General features: G+C 38.8%; 1 protein-coding gene across 1 annotated transcript in view; it reads right to left on the bottom strand.

Annotated features, from left to right (window-relative positions):
- Positions 1 to 4,963: 4,963 nt before the first annotated feature.
- The window catches only part of LOC134744187 (uncharacterized), a 35,965-nt gene continuing 20,493 nt past the window's right edge, over positions 4,964 to 20,435 (bottom strand). Inside the window, exons 3-7 of the mRNA XM_063677907.1 lie at positions 17,103 to 17,278; positions 12,839 to 13,012; positions 9,880 to 9,977; positions 7,124 to 7,225; positions 4,964 to 6,576 (exon numbers count right to left, since the gene is read on the bottom strand). Coding sequence (XP_063533977.1) covers positions 6,210 to 6,576; positions 7,124 to 7,225; positions 9,880 to 9,977; positions 12,839 to 13,012; positions 17,103 to 17,278 — 917 coding nt within the window. The 3' untranslated portion in view covers positions 4,964 to 6,209. The remainder of the gene's footprint in view (positions 6,577 to 7,123; positions 7,226 to 9,879; positions 9,978 to 12,838; positions 13,013 to 17,102; positions 17,279 to 20,435) is intronic.

Raw genomic sequence — 20,435 nt, 5'->3', positions numbered from 1 at the left:
GATACGATTACGACATGAGTATAACATAAACCCACAGACCTAAAATTTATGCTTACGCATAAAGACAGCTGAAGTGTGGAAAAGGGAAGCCATCACGTATATGAACATCCCATGAGTGCGAAAGAGTCAGACTACAAATGAGAAAACGTAACCATTTTTGAGTGACAGGCGGCTCAACTCGACCGGGAGCGCCACAGAACCACAGATTATTAACTAGTTACTTCGTAACAGATACGACAGTCACTTAAGCCCTGTTTGCAGTTATTCCGATGTGGCGTCACTGTAGTGATACTCTTCTCAGAATAATGACTAAAGCATAGAAGTCGGGCAAAAATGCTTCGCAAATATGTATACCCGTACTTTACTTCCTTACGAATTAAATAATGTGCCGAAAAGAGATGCATATATGCTTGTTATTTCTCATTTACGTACGGTGTCATAAGTTTGATAATTTGCTAGGGATGTAACTGTGTCGACTTTTTATATCGATAAATTATGCATAAGTTTATGTGCCGTGTAAAATAATAATCACGAAATTGGCAAATTGATAATAGTCTGGCTAATGAAAGTTGAACCTGAAAAAACGCGGCAATTTCAAGAAATCTGTTAAAAGGGTTGCATAACTTTTACACTTTTTATAATTTTCATATTCTAAATCATTAAAAAGTATAAAAATTATGCAATCCTTGGAATCAAAGAGCCGCCTGATATGAGGATTAATGCATGTACCTAATATAGCTTTTATCTCATTTGCAGTCTACCACTCAGAACTGTCTAACTATACCTCTCGTTTTTTTATCATTAGAAAGAAGGCGAGCGATCTTAACGTGTCGTTTTATCGAAAAACACTTTGAAAATAAGTCACAACAAATATAATATACGATCATTTACATACTTTTGCTTTCATAAGTAAAATATTGTTATATTTATAAAAAAACTTGTCAATAAAAAGACACGTGGAAATGGTTTACCGTTTTTTCTAATGCTAAAAGACTAAGTATAGTTTCTAGTCATGTACAGTCAGCTGCAGAGAAAAGGCACCCCCCTGCATACAAAGTTCTGTAAATTAGTATGGACGTGGGGTACCTTTTCTCTGCAGCTGACTGTACCAAATAGGAAATAATAAAAAAAAACGTTCGTGTAATATTTTTTATTTGAGTTGAGTTTTGTGACCAACAATATTAATAAAAGGAACATTCATCAATGATCATTAATGTCTTTTTTATTAGGGTTCCGTACCCAAAGGGTAAAAACGGGACCCTATTACTAATACTTCGCTGTCCGTCTGTCTGTCACCAGGCTGTATCTCATGAACCGTGATAGCTAGACAGTTGAAATTTTCACAGATGATGTATTTCTGTTGCCGCTATAACAACAAATACTAAAAAGTACGGTCCCCTTGGTGCGCGCGTCCGACCCGCACTTGACCGGTTTTTAGTATTAAACTATAGTCTGGCAAACACAATCTGTCAGTAAGTAAGAACAAAGAAAACTATAGGTACAGTCGAAGGCAAAAATATCGATCCAGACAAATGGCTTAAAAATATGTGAACTTCACACGATTTTATTGTCTGAGCGTACACATATTTTTGAGACTTTGGGAATGTATATATATTTATGCCCTTGACTGTACTCATCAATTAGAATGAGACAGTCCTGGGCCATACTATAAGAAAGCTGTAAATGTCGATAGGTTATTGATCTGAGGTCGATACATCACTATGCCAAAAATATAACCTTTCATACTTAGCAGAAAAGTTCGAAAATATATGCAAAAATCTATATAGACTTGAATGCAAGTAATAATTACATAAACAATATATCGATTTCTATGTTTAGGGTCAGGTCCTATAAATAAATTTCTTCAAAATTGAACAAAACTCACCGATTAAAGGTTATCGGTTCGTGCGTATTTTCTTTTCTTCCTGTATGCGATTTACAGCCCTCGATCACACAAGACATTATCACAAAGGGAACTTCAAACCATTACAAATAAAAACTCAGCACGTTTTCCAACAATCTTTCAGGAATAGCAAAAATATAATTAAAATAAACCAAGATGACCGCTGAAACATCCCGAAATATTTCAACTAAAATAATACGACTATGTCAAGTTGTTACAGTTGACACCTACCTGTGAAATAACGAACATATATTTTATTTGGCTGGATTATATTATAGAACCACATAGGACCATTTGACATTTCCCTCAGTTTATCTTATGACAATACTGAAAAAAACGAAAGAACTTGCGGATTGTTGTCTCACTCACTCATAGACAAAAAGCAATAACGTGTTGTGAATACGATATCTTTTACCTAGCTTTTATTTTTGCCCGGCTTCTTTGCTTTAGTCATTATTCTGAGATACTCTTAGTAACATACTCTGTGGAAGTAGCTGTCAAGGCGCTGTCAAGTTTGACATAATAGTGTTGTCGACATTCGATATCGATATTAGATAGTGATGGGACGATTATGGTTCATGTTATACTCATGTCCCAGAGCCTAACTAGCGCCACCGGAGAGATTAGGAACTATTATTTACAGCTGAAAGCTGGTCACTTTTGCAATAGTTCTGCCATAAGAGATTGTCGTCCTTTCTATACTGTCCATACCCTAAACGTGGTGATCTAAGCACTCCCTATTAAGCACGTGCTTATTTTCTTATTGGTTAATCCGGTACTGATTAGAAAGGGACAACATGATTCGTCCCTGAACCGCTGTCAAACTTCGGTTTTGTAGGAAGCTCGTAGGAAGTTTCCTTTTTGTACGTTAGTACTAATATTCATTCTGTGGTCGGAGGCCCTAACCCGAAAAACGCCACCACTTTATCTGCCTGCTGCCTCGCTATCGCTCTTGCACATTCGAGCGATAGAGGAGCAGATAAAGAAATTTAGATTTTCAAGGTAGGCCCTCGGATTTCATGTTTCCGCTTTCCATATGATTTATAGTTACTTATGCAATGAACAACTGTATTTTATGTGTAACTAGCTTTTGCCCGCGACTTCGTCTGTGCGGACTTAGTAACAGCAGCTAAAGTAAGTATAGCGCCTGGAAAAATTCTCATAGCAATCTAAATTTGAGCATATTATGCACACAAATTAGCAGGCACTTCGTTAATTATCTCAATTCCACCCCGCTTTTTACTTTCTTAAGGGATGATTTTCGGGATAAAAACTATCCTATGTCCTTCTCAGGGACTCAACCTATCTCTATGCCAAATTTCATCTAAATCGGTTCAGCGGTTTAAGCGTGAAGAGGGAACACACAGACAGACAGACAGACAGACTTTCGCATTTATAATATTAGTATGGATTCGGTGGCATAGTAATGTTTCCACTTAGACAAAATAGGCAAATCGTAATAATTTAATTAAGTGTAGAATGAATTAATTAAATTTTAATTGGTCGTTTAAATAAAATACAAATAAAAGGTGGGATGAGATACAGGATCAAACATGGTTATTAAGTTAGGTACTATTAAAAAAATAAAAAATATAAATAAAGCCTTACAGAAAAAATTAAACTACAATTAACTAAACTAAAACTACTATAAAACTAAAAATCTAAATCTAAAATGGGCCCCCGTGGCATGGTGCCGAGGATGCTGGCAGCATTTCCTCGCTGGATCGCTATGCTCAAGCGTTGGGCGAGGAAGCTGCCAGCTCTCTTATCTCCGGTCCCATCCACCAGCCGCTTCGCCAATTGCCGGTATAGGCCCTGTGCTGCGGGGCCCCACGGACCAAGAGTCTCGACTCCAAATGCAACAAAGTTGTAGTTGGTGTCGAGACTCCCGTATTTGCGCTTTTTGAGGGCCTCGGCCGCCTCCGCTGCCGCGCCGGCTTTGTGTGTAGTACCGTGGAGGTGGGACGGCGCTAGCGTGTCAACACAAGTTGCGTCCCACACGAGCATACGTCCCATCCTCCACGGGATCAAAGACATCCCGTCGGGTCTCTTGCCATCGTCTCTGGCTATACCGGCAGGCTCCAGTACAGCTGGAACGTTGACGGTGGCAAGTGACCGACGGATTATGTCGTTAAGTGCAGCGTGGCGCGAAAGGCGACCCGCGCTACCTTGGCAAGCAAGCCCGTGGCGCCCCAGCTGGTCCACCTCAATGCCACAGGAGCATTTGTGCGGTGCGCAGATTGGGGCCCCTAAGCGTAGCCCCATTGCCAATCGGAGTGTTTCGGAGTCTAGGTGGGTACCAATATTGGGTGACGGGTAGGCGTTCAGCCAGTGGCCAGCCTCTCTGCAGCCGACAGCCAACAGCCGGGCTCGTTCTGCACCTGCGCTGCTGTTTAGGAGGGAGGTATAAGTTAAATTGTTTAAAACATCGTCCCACCCCCTTTGTGAATATGGGTTGTGTGGTATGTTTTGCCCCGGGCAGGTAGACAGCCAGGCATTTCTAGCGTCATCCAAGCCTGTGATCTCGTAGTTTGTGGGCGAAGCCCTTATGATTTTACCTACGAGGCCAGCAGAGCTGTGGACAGACGATAGAAATGCGGGCAGTGAAACACTCGAAATTTTGCGCACTCCGAGCCCACCGTACCGGACGGGCAGGGATGCTTGGAGCCAGGATTGTTCGGTGAGCTTTAAATTTAGTATAATTTCCAGGTGTGTTTGAACTAAGGAGTCGATAGGCGTCAGCAAATTTTGATGTTTCCAGAAGGGACTGCACCGAAGCATGTATGTTAATTTTGGCACGAAAAGACAGAATTTAAGGATAAAAAAGGCCGAATGGGGATAAATAAAATAAAAGGTTAGAGTTTTGAATGATTCACGGTTAGTTTCACTAGACTTATATTGACCGGGATATAGACCGTGATTCGTTTTGTATTAGTTACATGCATCATGTTCACGGGTCACCCGTGAACATGATGCATGTAACTGCATCGATATATCGGGAGCTCATAAATAATACAAAAGGTAATACGGTCTATATCCCGGTCATTATAAGTCTAAATAAAAGGTTATCCGTCAACTTTATTCTTTTATTCATTTCGATAAGTTACAGGTACGACACGGTATAATGTATTAAAGTAATAAACTATGCGTCAATAAGCACTAATTCCCTACTTACAAAAATAATATTTAGTTACTACAATATGATAACTATACACACATTTTATAAATTAACGTCGCATTGAGTTGTATTTTTTTGTACTTCAAAGACTTTCTTGGGTCAAGCTTAGTAAACGGTTTTGGGTAAAAGTTACAACTTTTCTAGGGCGTTACCGTAAATATCGAAATTATAAAATTTGCTATCTGCGTTCCTGTTAATCGAATATTGCAATTTGCAAGATCGATAGAGTGGAGACCGACTTTCTTCGATTTCCGACTTTCACGGTAGCCGTCGTTTTTACTAGCACACTAGCTTCAAATGAAGAATCGTAGTGTAATGCTATCACTAGAGCAAACATACTAAAGATAATCTTATGTCACAAACTTTCGTAGCGACTGCAGTCTTCAAACGATTCCAACTAGGCAGATATAGGTAATCGAAATTCGATCGATGATTAACTTGGTTAGTTAATAAGGTGTATAACCAAATTTGTCTGCAATAATTATTTTTCATGTCTACTTTAGCGTTAGCGTAATAAAATACCTATACAATATATATTCCAATTAATTGGTAGGTTCAATTTGTGTTTGTGTTCTGTTCCTAAGTTCACGAAACAATATTTTTAACGGTCATTTTTAATATCAACGTGTAACGGTATATCAACTGACAATCTGAAATATAGGATTTTTTTTCCGAGGTGAAGTATAGAAATATGCTACATAGGTAATAAGTGTAAAGTTACGTATTGACTAGAATTATTAAGATAGAAAAACATACGAATATATTTAAACAAAATTAATTAAAATAATAACTAGGCATTTCATCTAAAATTTATAAACAACAAATCCGGCACCCAATTTATGAAACCATTGGAATAAACTATTGAATGTAATCATAAATTGAATATCGCATAGACAAATAGGTTTAGGCCGTTTAGATAAACATATTAGCGATAATGTCAAAATCTCCTCCAGTTCGGAATTCGGTTATAAGTGTTATAACAAAAGATCGAGATCTTAGTGTTCACTGTCAGTTATTTTTGTTACACGTTGTATTGTATACATGTTTCCCCTATAAAATTGTTACGTGGGTTTATTGAAAACATTGGAATGCTGGAAGAAATGCTACTTGTTCCTATTCTATTCTTTGTTATAGTTCTGTGGTCAGCTCGTCCTGTGGTCTTCTTGTCATTTCAAATAGCTCGTCTTCGAGCCACACACTCTCTCTTCTAACAATTGGTCTCCTCTCCCATGGATCGGAGAGGACTATTGTCTCTTTCTCTTTCTCTATCTGCGAGTAGCTAGGCGGCCGGACGTCCGCCCATTGGCTCTCTAATTCTTTATCCAAAGTACTGTCGTATGACGTTGGAGAGTATGAAGGGGGCTTAAAAGTAGAGAAGGACTGCTGAGTGATATCAGAGTCCGAGCTTTGGCTCGGTGGGGGCGAGAGGAAATTTACTAGCTGATGCTCTTGCGACTGCGGCGGCAGTGGGTTGCGGCTGTAGCGTTTTAATATTCTGAAAATTAAAAGACATCAAATTAATATCTGGGCCGTTAAATAAGTAGACATACATAGACGTAGGGTAAACTATTTAATGATCTGGCCCAATCTGGCCCTTTAAAATTATAAGCCTAAAACGTTGAAGCCGCTAATAAATAAAGTACCTACCAGCTAATAGTTTCCTTATCAAATGTATTGATTAACTTAACCAATTAACTACAAAAACAAAACAAAGAGCTTGATGATGCGGCTGCTTTGCTTTTAAATTACCTACGCTACGAGATTAAAAATATGTTTAAAGTTGATCATCCGCGATTTACAATTTCTGAAAGAAGAAAAATGGGACCTTACGCCCCTCTCTCCCCCGGCTCAAAGGTTACGGCCGGGGACTTTTGATATGTTCACCTAACTACTCCTAACAAAGTTACTGAGTCAAAAATTGTGTTCACGCATTTCCCTCTATACCTTCTGATTGCTTGGCCTATAACATAATGTCAAGAATTAAAAAAAGGGCAGGTACATTTGGTGATTGTGCTTAATTTTTTACAGGAAATAAGGTCTACCTTTCAGCCCAGCTGGCGAGCCGTGGCCACTCCTCCGGCACTACGGGCACTTGCTGCTTATTCAACAAAATAAGCAGTTTCGCCAGGTCGCTCATCACGCAACTGTAAAAAATCCTTATGTTAGACACAACAAAAAAAACAAGCTTTAATCTATTCAAACTTCCAATGGCTGTTATGCGGCGGGCAGTTCCCAAAGAACTTTGCTTTGGTGGTGAAATATTGCGATTTTATAATAGGTATTTCCGTGTTCGAGTGGCATCGGAATAGTAGTTTATGCAACTGATACATAATGAGAGGCCTTAAAATACAAGTGTGGTTTTATGAAACAAGCGTCAGCGAGTTTCATAATAGAATCACACGAATGTTTTAAGGCCTAATTATGTACAGTTGCATACACTACTTTATCTACACACATATCATAAGTACTCTAAGATGGGTTCAGAAGCCGTAGAGAAATGACCTGCATTGCTACTAGTGCTACCTGTAAAATATCTAAAGACTATAGATATTAAAATAATGCAATAAAAAATAAATTTGAACGAATACAGAAACAACTAATCATATTTTCAACTAAAATGTAAATTACAAACAATTTTTCACAATTCTACTTTCGTAACAGCAAAAAAGTCAAAAAACCAACAAACAATGACTAGTAATGGCGGCAATTCGATCCTCCGTCAAGACGAAAGTTTTTTTAAATTATAGACAAACGAATGAAGTCCCCTATTCTCATGTCACTCGGGATCAAATGTCGTGCGGTTTATATTAAAAAAAACATACTGAATTGACGTTTCGTTTCGATAACTGTTTTAATATCTATGGATACTAGAATAGGGACCCACTTGAGTTCCGACAGCTGTTCCAAATTTAAACTCATAACCTTACAAGAATCTATAACGTAATAACTATGGATGGTATAGAAAGGATGCACATCTCTTATGGCAGAATTGTTGCAAAAGTGACCGCTTTCAACTTTAAATAATAGTTCCTAATCTCTCCGGTGGCGCTAGTTAGGCTCTGGGACATAAGCCATATAAGGCAACAAATAACCCGACCAAATTACGTAGCTTGTTTTTGGTAGTATTTCGGTGTATGGTGGCGCCGCCTAATTACTGTTTTTTGATGGACACTTTTCATACATAGAGATTTGGCTCCTTTATATAGTCTCCATGGTAATAACATTAAAGTACAGATTTTACCTACTACCACAGATAATAAAGTTCTCATAGTAAAATTGGTTGTAATAATGCTGGTCATTTCCTACGGTTTCTGAACGCATTTTAGAGCACTAACGATATGTACGTAGATAAACTATTTTTACAGTACATATGGTGCTTATGGATGGTATAGAAAGGATGCCAATCTCTTATGGCAGAATTGTTGCAAAAGTGACCGCTTTCAGCTTTAAATAATAGTTCCTAATCTCTCCGGTGGCGCTAGTTAGGCTCTGGGACATGCGTATAACATGAACCAACAAATAACCCGACCAAATTACGTAGGTTGTTTTTGGTAGTATTTCGGTATATGGTGGCGCCGCCTAATAATTACTGTTTTTTGATGGACACTTTTCATACATAGAGATTTGGCTCCTTTATATAGTAGTCTCCATGATGGTGCTACTTTCTCGCACTAGTGCGACAAATAGCACTTTTCGTGCATATGTCGAAAGTTTAAAGGGCCATATGTACTGTAAAACGTTGTACGATACACGTGCGAATAGGTAATTCGCAACTCGTGTCGATTAAAAACACTCCCTGCGGTCGTGTTTTAATTTATCGCCACTCGTTTCGAATTTCCTCTTTTCCGCACTTGTATCGTAAATAACTATTTCAACACACTTGCTCAAAACGACGTTTTTATTCCACCGATTTTTGGCTCATAATCCTAGATATTAAACACGCGTGCTCCTCCAGTCCCAGTGTATTATTCCACTCGTGCTTTTTCATTATATTATCCTTCTGAGTTAAGAAGCTAACTGATTGCTAATAATATGCATTGAAAGGGAGCCTTCTTTAATTGGTCGGACTGGCGGGCACCGGCGCGCCCGACCGCCTGCGCAGTGCGCGGCCCGGCCGGCCCGCCCGCCGCGCCGCCCGCGGCCGGGGCGAGGGCCGGCCGGCAGTACGAGTATGACAGATGAAACACACAATACTAACTGTTTTAACTATTAAAATTTGATTAATATGTTTCTTTTTTTTTCTTGCAAGTGTGTTGAAAAACGTCGTATGAAACGCGTGTGCATTGGTCATTACACACATCGGCTTTCTTATTGCGCGCTCGCTTACAGCTCGCGCGCACAATATCGCCTCGTGTGTTATGACCAACTTAGCACACTTGTATCATAATGTACTATTTCATTAGTGCGATAATTAGCACATTACAGATGTAGCGCATAATTGTTTTCTATCGTATTTTCTCGGAAACGTTCGTATTTGTCATGCTACTTCAGTTAACCTCAGTACCTACTTTTTGTACCGAAACTGACTGAAATAGCAAGACACGTTCGTACGTTTCCGTGAAAATAATTATGCACTACATCTGTACGTATCTTTTGAAAAATGTAAAGGGTCATATGTACTGTAAAACGTTGTACAATACGTGCGCGAATAGGTAACTCGCAACTTGTGTCGATTTAAAACACTCCCTTCGGTCGTGTTTTAATTTATCGCCACTCATATAATTTTTCGTACTTGTAGGTAATGTACTATAATGTGATATTTAGACGTAATAATCAAAGCAATTAATTGGGTAATTACCTGTAAGCCATTGCGGCATCGCGGTTGCCCAGCTGGTACAGTTCCCGGACCTGGTGCCGGGTGTGGTTTAATATTGCTAGCAACGTGTAGGCGTGTGGCTGCAAAAAAAAGAAGAACATGAATATATAAAAGAGAGTAAATAATTAATATTAGTGTTTTGTACATGTTACGAATCGTTCGAAAATATACTCAGTTTCGATCCTGTATTCGTTAGGAAGTTTGTCAATGAAGCTTGATGATGCGGGTGCTTGCTTTCATCTTAGTGGAATAATAGGTATATTTTAAAGCATAAAGTTATGAATTGTGACTCATAAGAAGGTATTAATTAAAGTAATGTTTAAAAATGTTTCCGTCTGATTCAGTAGCACACATTACACAAGGTACCTACATGAACGAGATAAAAGAACATAGGCATAATATAACGTTGCATAATGGATTACCTACAAGTAAGGCACAAGCTCAATGTTATGCACGCTTTGCCAACATTCTTTACCATATCTGGCATCGTAATCGTTTCTAACAACGCCGAGACTGCAAGTAGATGTTATGGAATCTTGGGGAATTTACATTTACTAAAACGGAAAGGAATAGCTACTACGTAAATTAGACAAAGATATTTAAATGAATCGGAACTGTTTCACCCAAATCGAAAACAAACATTGAATCTACAAAACTTTGAGTAGGTACATTAAAGAAAAATGTCTTATACTCATATTATTATTCTTAAATACCTTAATTATATACTTGAACTCTATATAATACTATTTCTCATTAGGTATTCTATTCTTTTGATTTAGAATAGCCCAGTGGTCTCCAAATCCCTAGGTACTAGTTCAGTACCAAGATAATAAAGTGCATTGTTGATGAAAAATAAGAATACCAGAAAAAAGAAAAGCCAGATTTTGATTAAATACGTACCTAGAGTTTTAGTCTGGCATCTTGCATAGATTTAGCGAAAACTGAAACAATCTTATACAAATCGATTCGCTCTCAGCTCTCAACTAAGCTGTCTTGCGCTCAACGTAAAATTTATGGGCATTTTATACTCGACGCGAGGTAATAAGAACTTAGTTGGAGGTGACACTAAGATACTTAAAACTTTTTTTGTTTGAAGCTATTAGAAAATAAGAAAGAAAATACATTTATTTATTAAATAAATATTATGGGACCATCTATTAACACAAATCGACCTAACCCCATAGTAAGCTCAATATGGCTTGTGTTGTGGATGGTTGTGGGTATATTAGGTACCTACTAGACGACGATATTACATAGGGATAAATATTTATGATAAACACATAAATAAATGTCCTTACCAGGGGCCCATTTCTCGAACGGTATTAGTCTAATAATATTAGTGTGTTGCCATGGTAACCCATACGACTTGACAGTTCGTGGGCTAATAATATAGGTAGGTATTAGCCCAGGTCCCAGGATTGATTGAAACCCGGGACTTCTTACAGTTTGTTTACTTTAATTCTAAAATATAGAATTAAATAAGCATTCAATGTAAAATGTATCTTGCTAGTTTTGTCAATAAAGTACTAGATACCAGCATTTACTAAGTTTAACATGGTACGTAAACCATGTTAAACTTATATGGTAAACCATGTTAAACTTACTAAATGTTTTACATTGTAATCTTTAAAATATATCAATAAAAAAACATACAGCTAATCGTACATATGCTACATATTAGCTGATTTCTACACATTATTAAATTGTAAAACGGGACTCCGAGTCCGACCACCACCCGACGTGGACGTGGTTCTCCCGAGACCACAGGGACAATGCCGTCCTCGAAACGTCGGAGGTAAATCTTAAAACTTAAACACGCGATTAAGTCTCGTTTTACAATTTAATAATATTAGCTGTTTGTAGCATACACCTTCAGATTAATTAAGATGAAATGTCATAACTACCTGTAGGTAAAACCAAATGCTTTGTTTATGTTTATTAACAAGTTTACTGAAAATTTATTCTAAGTAGTTACTTATAACCCTTGTATCATGTATGTAGGTATCTATGTATGTATATTATATACCATAATCACACACGATAATCACACACATAGATCAACGCCATGACTCAATCGTTCTACTGAAGGTAAGTAATGGTTGACTAGTAGGTACTCATTGCCCCCGGTGCCTCTAGTATTATTCTTTGTCAATAGCAAGTGCTTGTACAGACGACGTGTCAAATCCACTGCTAACCAGACACATCCGCACCTTTCTTTGTTAGATATACTTTATCAATGTCACTTAGTGAAGTAACATAAAACAGTTACTCCAACTCAGCTAATGCATATATGCAGTTCCTGTTGACTAGTTACGAGTACTGTAATGCGAGATTTAACGATTAAACTTGTAAAGTAAGAGGTAGTTTTATGTATCGAGTAATCTAATCGGTCGTTAACTTTGAGACTGGTGAGAAAAGTAACGGACACGTAAACCATGACAAGGTAGCGTGAAGTTTTGAGAAAAGAAAATAGGGAAGTACATCAACTACCGGAAAACATCTTATTATCATATACCGCTTCTAACTCTACTTTGCTCAAATTGTCCGCAGGAGCACGCGTCGGTTACTCTCAAGCAGTCTAGCTGTTTGCAAAACTCCCTAAGACGCGTGTCGTCGTCCAAGCCGGGATACGGCGCATTTGGGAGCGCGCCCGTGCGCCGCACCGGCAACGCGCGTATATGTCGCACCGGCGCGGCGACGACTAGTTACGAAATTAGTGGCGTGAATTCGATTTCGTGACTGTAGTTTTACTAACAGTTTCACGTGTAATTTAATATTTTCGTAATGCAAGCATTAATTTCATGAAAGCAAATCAATTTGGTGCCCTGCACGATTTTTAGGTGAAATTAGTGTCCTGCAACTAATAATTTCGTAGTGTAAATGCGACGTTAGCAACACTAACACACCACGACAGTAACTCATGCCTCATAAGGGTACTTACTCGCAAGCAGTCCAGCTGTTTGTGGAACTCTCTAAGCCGCGTGTCGTCGTCCAACCCAGGTTGTGGCAACGGTTGCGAGCGCGTCCGTGCGCTGCTCCGGCAACGCGCATACGTCGCACCAGCAACGACTAGCAGCACACAGACAATTATACCACACGCACCGCCAACTAACACCTGCAAAACAACGTATTAAATATAAACAAAAGTTTTTAAAAATATCAACCATCTGTGAAACTTTTTAGTACAGTTTAAACTTTGCCGGGCAATAGTATCCATCTACTTACCTAGCAACTTAAATTTAAGCTAGCCATCACAAGTAGTAATCGTGTTGGACCCATACGCTAACTGAAATTGAGTTAACTGAGTTAAGTACGTACTTAAAATTAAAATACTCAAATCAAACACTTATTATGAACCAAAATCATTATCGGACTATCTTTCATACCACATTAACTCTAGGTACTCGTTTGTTGCGAAGTCTAAATATTCGTATTTATCGCTCAGTGCACATTGCGTCCATAACTCTCGTCTCGCGCTTATCTATGAGAAAGTTTTAAAGACGATCTTACCTATAGTGTTCAACGCGCTAGCTAGGTAATCTGAGTTATTAGACGTAAGACGGTGTTCAGAATCTTTGCAAACTTAACAACCCGAGCTCACCGAGTCGCCGCACCCCGGGCCGAATTTTTTTTTTTTTTTATACCACGTCGGTGGCAATCAAGCATACGGCCCGCCTGATGGTAAGCAGTTACCGTAGCCTATGGACGCCTGCAACACCGGAGATATTACACGCGCGTTGCCGACCCTAACACTCCTCTCCCTCGTTGAGCTCTGGCAACCTTACTTACCGGCAGGAACACAACACTATGAGTAGGGTCTAGTGTTATTTGGCTGCGGTTTTCTGTAAGGTGGAGGTACTTCCTCAGTTGGGCTCTGCTCTAGATCTGCAATGACATCCGCTGTCCTGTGCCCTACCACACAAAGCGAGATGTCATTCACAGTGCCCATACCTCTCTTTTGGACGTAGTTTAAGGACATATCCGGGTCCGGACGCAGTTTAAGGACATACCCGGGTCCGAATTTAATTAACCAAGCTCAGAAGAGAATCTGAGACAACACCATTATGAAGATCACACAAATAAACTTTATTTTATTCGTAGAGTGCCAAGTAATGCATACAATGATATAAATGATAATGGTATTTTATAATACCTACACAATTGTCGCGCATAATTTGAAAGTTTAGTTCCACGAAAGTTCACATTTTATGAAACGTAGGGCGTCATCGCTTTTAGTTCCACCAGTTCACTACGCACTTAGCAAACGCAAGTAGGCAAAGTAAGTATTTGCTAATTTCCATGATACAGTTCCGTGTCATGACGGAAGCGTTAAACATGGAAAGTGGCTCGCGTGTGTCTATAAACACATGTTATAGTACACGCACGCGCACGCTTGAATTACTTTCGTTACTTCATCTGCGTCGCTCATCAACTCGCCTCACATGAATAGATAATAGTACATACCTATGTAGATAACATGCAGAAGGTTTAAAAACACGAATGCTGCTTTTACTCTCTGACGCACAATGCGTGTTCTCTTAACTTGTCGCTGCGATTGTCAAATCGTATCGCATCATACGTATAATCTTAGAGGATATAACCCAACGGAGTAGCCATTACCAGCCGTTCCCCTCTGTCGAAAATAGGCGGCCAATGGTCATACACAATGTATTTTGTATAGATTGACGTTTATCTGACATGGCTATTTTTACGTTATATATACGTATACATTTGACGTGCCCCTCCCCCGCAAAAATCGGCATTTTTGTACAGAAAATTATAGACAAGGCGTCTCCGTTTGATTATATCCTCTAAGCATATAATGTACACGGTATTGACGTATAAATACATTACACGATAAACGGCATGTGTTTCTGTCTTTCAAGTGGTGATAAAAAGTGACGCTTCTCTTCATTATCACACAAATAATCACCACAGCGCCTGAAAAGAAGTGCCATTCAAGCGCGCTGAGAGCTGCTTGAGCTGCTTGAAGCAACTCAAAAGTCGTATTACCCGAAAAAGTGATATGAGTGAATCTTCATTGATGTTAGTAAACACGTAAGTGCACGCTTGGATTATTTTCGTTACTTCATCTGTGTCGCTCATCAAGTTGCTTCACACTGCATGCGATTGTGCTCTATATTATATTTGACCTCATTATGGCATAAAGATCCTGCTGTTGCTGCAGAGATATGGCTTATCACCTGCGCACGATTTAATTCCATAGATCATCTTTATAATGTTAATATTAAATATATATATTGTTTAATATTACTCAATTACATATAGCATTGCAGAATTTTGTCTTACTCGAACTTGGAGCAGCCTAAATGCATGCAAGCGAAAAGCAGTAACGAGATGGTAGCCAAGTTTTATTTTGTTATTTAATTGTAAGATTGCCGCGCCCTTGCAGGGTCCATATACTCCATATTATGTAATTATGTACTTAATAATCATAATCATAATCATTTATTTCGTAAATGCACACAAAACATATATATACATATATGTTCGCAATAAATGCTTTGTCTTTGTCACATTGAGTCGCAATCGCAGTCCTAGCTTGAAAGTGATTTATGCTGTTTAACTTGTTTGAAATAAATAAAATAAAATATTATTATTGTCCGATACTGTAGTTCTGAAAACTCCATCACAAAGGCTTTTTCCGCTAAAAATGTAAAGCGACACTGAACATAGAGGAGCTCCGTATGCTTTAACACACAGGTTTAACACACACAGAAAGGTATTTCTGCTATATAGCACATTCTCGAGAGAGTCATGCATATAGGCAAATACCAGTAAATAATTAAAACACTAGTCGCCTTTCTGCTACTATAGAAGTGTTAAGAGGCCGCTTCCACGCTTTTTTTACCTTGTGTAAAAATTTATAACACCTTATGTAACCAAGTCTCTGGCAAAATAAATAATTTAATTTCACGTGGTAAGTCTTACGCTATCATATCTTCCCATATTTTGGGTAGTTTTCACTTTTACACCGTAACGCCATTACATAGTGAGTTATTTTTGAGAGTTACAACACAGTGGTACAGTTAAATGATCACACGTATTTTGGCTTTGATAAGTCAAGCGTGGCTCCTACCTCCTATATCATACGCTCCACAAGATGACGAACGCGACTTTATATTGAGGTTGGCAGTCTTGTAACTTAAGTATATTTGATAAAGTTGAGCTTAAGCCAGCTCTTAGCTCGTGACGACACATTGTCCCAGAGAGGTTCGTGCCTTGTATAATTAAATAGCGATGCTTACATTGCCAAGCGCGTAGTGTTAAGTGTCATTAAAGTATGGTTACAAGCCACGATGCTTTAACCAGGATATGTTGGCGTCATGACCTAGTGCGAGCAGGCTTCGGCGATGACCTAGATGTTCTTCAGACCACTTCTACTGTGAGATTATGACTTGAGTAGAGTTAGTTTCGATGTTGTGTTAGTGTAAGCAACTATAGTTCACGGCAAGGGTGTAGTTTTGATAAGTTGTATAATGAAACAAAAAAGCCAAGCAAAAGGAAGTTATATACCTAACTAGCGACCCGCCCCGGCTTCGCACGGGTGCAATGCTGATGTATTATACATATAAACCTTCCTCTGGAATCACTCTATATATTTAAAAAAAACCGCATCAAAATCCGTTGCGTAGTTTTAAAGATCTAAGCATACAAATAGGAACAGACAGACAGCAGGAAGCAATTTTGTTTTATACTATGTAGTGATAAATGAAGACTCATTACTGTCAAGAACCTGAAAAACAATGGTCAACCGTGGCATATGGAATTATGGACACGATGTGATGTGGAGACTGCAGAACGTAACGGGATGTAAGTTAGATGATAATATATTTGTATAACTTAATGTACGTATCCTTGTCTTTTCTCTATAAATACCAAGTAAGTAGTTGTCACATATTATGTGTCTTGGCTTGGCTATATATAGCATTTTTAGCTGCGTATAGGAGTGTTGCGCGTTGTTCGTCATCTGCTCAAGTCTCGCTACTCTTGAGTAGGCGAACCAAGTCTCTACCGATCAGACTCACCATAGCATGCAGTGCGGTATCGATAATAAAGACCTCATTGGCGGGGTAGCAGACGAGGCCCATGAGGTGGTAATCATGTGCGCAGGCTTTGCGCGAGCCGGTGGGATAAGCTTCTTCCGACTAGACCAGCGTAAGTGCGAATTGTATGATAAATACCTCATTATAAGTATTGGCGGGATAGCAGACGCGGCCCATGAGGTGGTCATCATGCGCCCAGGCCTCGCGTGAGCCGCCTGGACAGGTATGCGCACAAGTGCCGCCCGGCCAGACCAGCAGCCGGGCGCATTTGATGCAACCGTCCGCTGCGCACCTCACACACTCTGTGCCGCAGCCTGAAACAACGATTTTAAAGCTATATTTAGCCGGTAACCGTGGTAAATAAGATAGGATTATGGGCTCCTTCAAAACCGGACGGACATTACACTGATAGAGTACAGTACATGCTACGGGCAGCGTCTGGAACTCGGCCGTCTAATTCATAGAGTCCCACCACGCTGAGTTTTCATGCCAAGTGTTACGTCTAGTATGGCGCTCCTACGGGATACACTGTCATACATTGTCACTGTGAACTCCCAAGTGCATACTTAGCGTAGTCGAAGTTTAGACTTCGACCATGCTAATAAGGTTAGCCTTATACCTACTTATTTGCCGCTAAAATATTTCCCCCATTTTCAGCCCACATGTAATAATCAAGTTATTTTTTTACTACGTTCCTACTATAATGTTTTGATACACTGGTTGATAATTATGATAACGATATTATTATTATCGAAGGTTGTAATGTAAATTAATCTTGCCAGCTGTTATTTGTTAATGTTTGCAACCTTTATTAAGGAAGCCGCCTACTTACATAATTTACTCTAATAATCAAGTATAATATATGAGTATTTTTATTTCAGGAACGCATCAAAGCAAAATGATAAAGATAAGCCCATTAATTCTAGGTTATTTTATCGTTACCACCACAACAAAACAGATTCGAAACGAGATATTTTTGTGTAATTATCCTCAATATCCTCTTGCGAACTTCCTTAATCATTAATCTTGTTTTAAAAAGTAAGGTTAAAAATATTTGTGCCAAATTTCGAAACTCATTAATAACGTCCCTAAAGGATATTCGAGTGCTATCGTAAATACTTAAATAGGGTGGATATTTTAACAAAAGACAGGCTTTTACCATGCTTTTACAAGTTAACAACCCTCTATGAACATTTAAAAAAAAGTCCTTTTTTGGTCATTTATATTTATGAATCTTTATAACAAGTCACTTCCTAGATGTCTTCGTTGTTTCTTCAACATTTTTAAATAAACGATTTCTAAAAAAGTTTGTTGAGAGTCAACAAGCTGAAAAAATTTAATATGGGTAAAGTACACATACCTATACAAGTACTTGTATACGCGACAGGCAACTGCATTCTCAAGTCAGTAATACCATTCCACGAAATCACAAATTGATTGACCATGCAAAATTCAAAACCGTCATGCCACATTACTCGTTAGCGTTACACATGCACTTTATATAGCTTTACACATTTCATGCTCATAAGTCCCGGAGTATTGCAGCAATACTTAAATAAATATTTGGTTAAACCGAATCGGACTCAGTCCTAATTTGATTTCTTCAATTTGTCATTCGTACGGCGCCGGTATTTCTATGCTAATGTGGCATGTTTGGGCGTAATGGAATGCATGGCGATGCACGGTCGACACTCATTCGGTTCTTGTAGGTGTAAGTGGGAGACAGTAGCGTTGTGAATATTTTTTTGTTGAAATATACTTACATATTACGAATTCAGAGAGGGTTTTGGTCGAATTATATTAGCTGGACCTAAATAAGTCCTGAGTTTTCCGTGGATAACTACTATGTGACGATGTATGCAGCGTATGGCGTCAACGGGTGTTTTTGCGAACCTTTACAGGCCGCGTAGCCAACATACCAATCACTTACGCTCCGTAGCGATCGAAACGCAACTGTCACTGTCGCACTAATATAGAAGAGTGATAGAGAGACGCAAAGCGTTTCGTTGTCGTAGCGATAGCGATTTGTCACCTTGGCTAGGCCGGCTTTTCGCTAATGTTCTTCTGTCGGTCCGCTGCTCATGCTAAGTGACCCTTAGTTAGTAGTAGAAACTAGAAAGCTGTAATTTGGTATGACGTATATTAAAGTATCTAAAAACCCTTTTAGGGTATTTTGACATGTAAAATGAGCATGAGTTTTCTAGCTTTCGTTCCATGGCGGATAGGATTTCAAATGACTATGGAAGTAGGTAATGTCACTAATAGCCTATGACAACCATTTATCGATTCAGGTATCCGTTTGCGAAACATTAAGCTTTAAGTCACAAATTCTTGTACAACGAAACTATCTGCCCCCATCAGCCAAATAGTTAAGGTAAATGACCTACATTATGGTCTCACAATAAGTTAAAAGTGTTAAAACTAAAGAATATTACTTAATGAGATCCTAAGAAGAGGGTATTGCAAATTTACTGAAATAGTAGTGGCCGAGGAACTCTACAATGATCAAAGGCCGATTTTTATTTACCTTTTGCAAGAGGCATTAGTGCCTTGCCTATGTTATGATTGTTATGAACATCGTAGTAGGTACCTACGGTAAGGGCTACCAACAATTTGACCCTTAGTTAATAAACAACAGAGTCGAAAAGTGTGCATATTCTTGTACAAACTATAGAGATGAACAGGTTCGATTGTATCAGTCTTAGCATTGTTTTCTTGCTGCTGTATGTAGTCCGAGACGCGATTGCGATGCATTGATTGTATAATAACTTGACTCCGTAACTTCAAAAGATTAATAACACCAACAACATGTTTACAAAGTTTGTTTTTTTATTATTATTTTGCGCTTCTTTCGCTTTGTGTTTAGACCAAGCCAGCAATATGGACAATCGTGTTTGGTGAAATGGAGACTGAATTTCATAGTTCCACTACACCCACACTTTGCCATATAACAAAATTGACAGTTATCAAAATTTTACTACCGCTGTTGTGACTTTGGAGAGGATGGCTCGTGGGAAGACAGTTTTATAAGGAAACACCATATTCGTAGATAGGCATACATATTTTGTTAAACTTATTCCTAGTTACAGTTAACAAGAGGCCATTAAATGTGACGTTTTCAACCAAAAGGTACCACATTGTCGGTTGTCGATAAGGTTGATTTTAAATTGAAGCTATATGGAAATAGCACCTTATTGACAACCGACAATAAGTACCCTTTTGATTGAAAATGGCACAAATATCCATAACGCTTAAAGCTGACATCCGGATGGCAACTGCAGCTGCTTTACTGTTGCCGCATTACTGCTGCGGCCTATACGCGGGCGCTGTCAGTGTCAATGCCTATTAACTAGGGATTCGCCGACTAGTCAGGAAAGCCGACTATTCGGCCACATTTGTAGTCGGCGATTAGTCGGCAACTAGTCGGCCAAAATGGCCGATTAGTCGGCTTATTATTATGTACAGGAAAAA

Source organism: Cydia strobilella, chromosome 9, assembly GCF_947568885.1.
Source record: "Cydia strobilella chromosome 9, ilCydStro3.1, whole genome shotgun sequence".
NCBI lineage: Eukaryota > Metazoa > Arthropoda > Insecta > Lepidoptera > Tortricidae > Cydia > Cydia strobilella.
The sequence above is the reverse complement of the archived record's forward strand: the minus strand, read 5'-3'. Positions and strand labels throughout refer to the sequence as shown.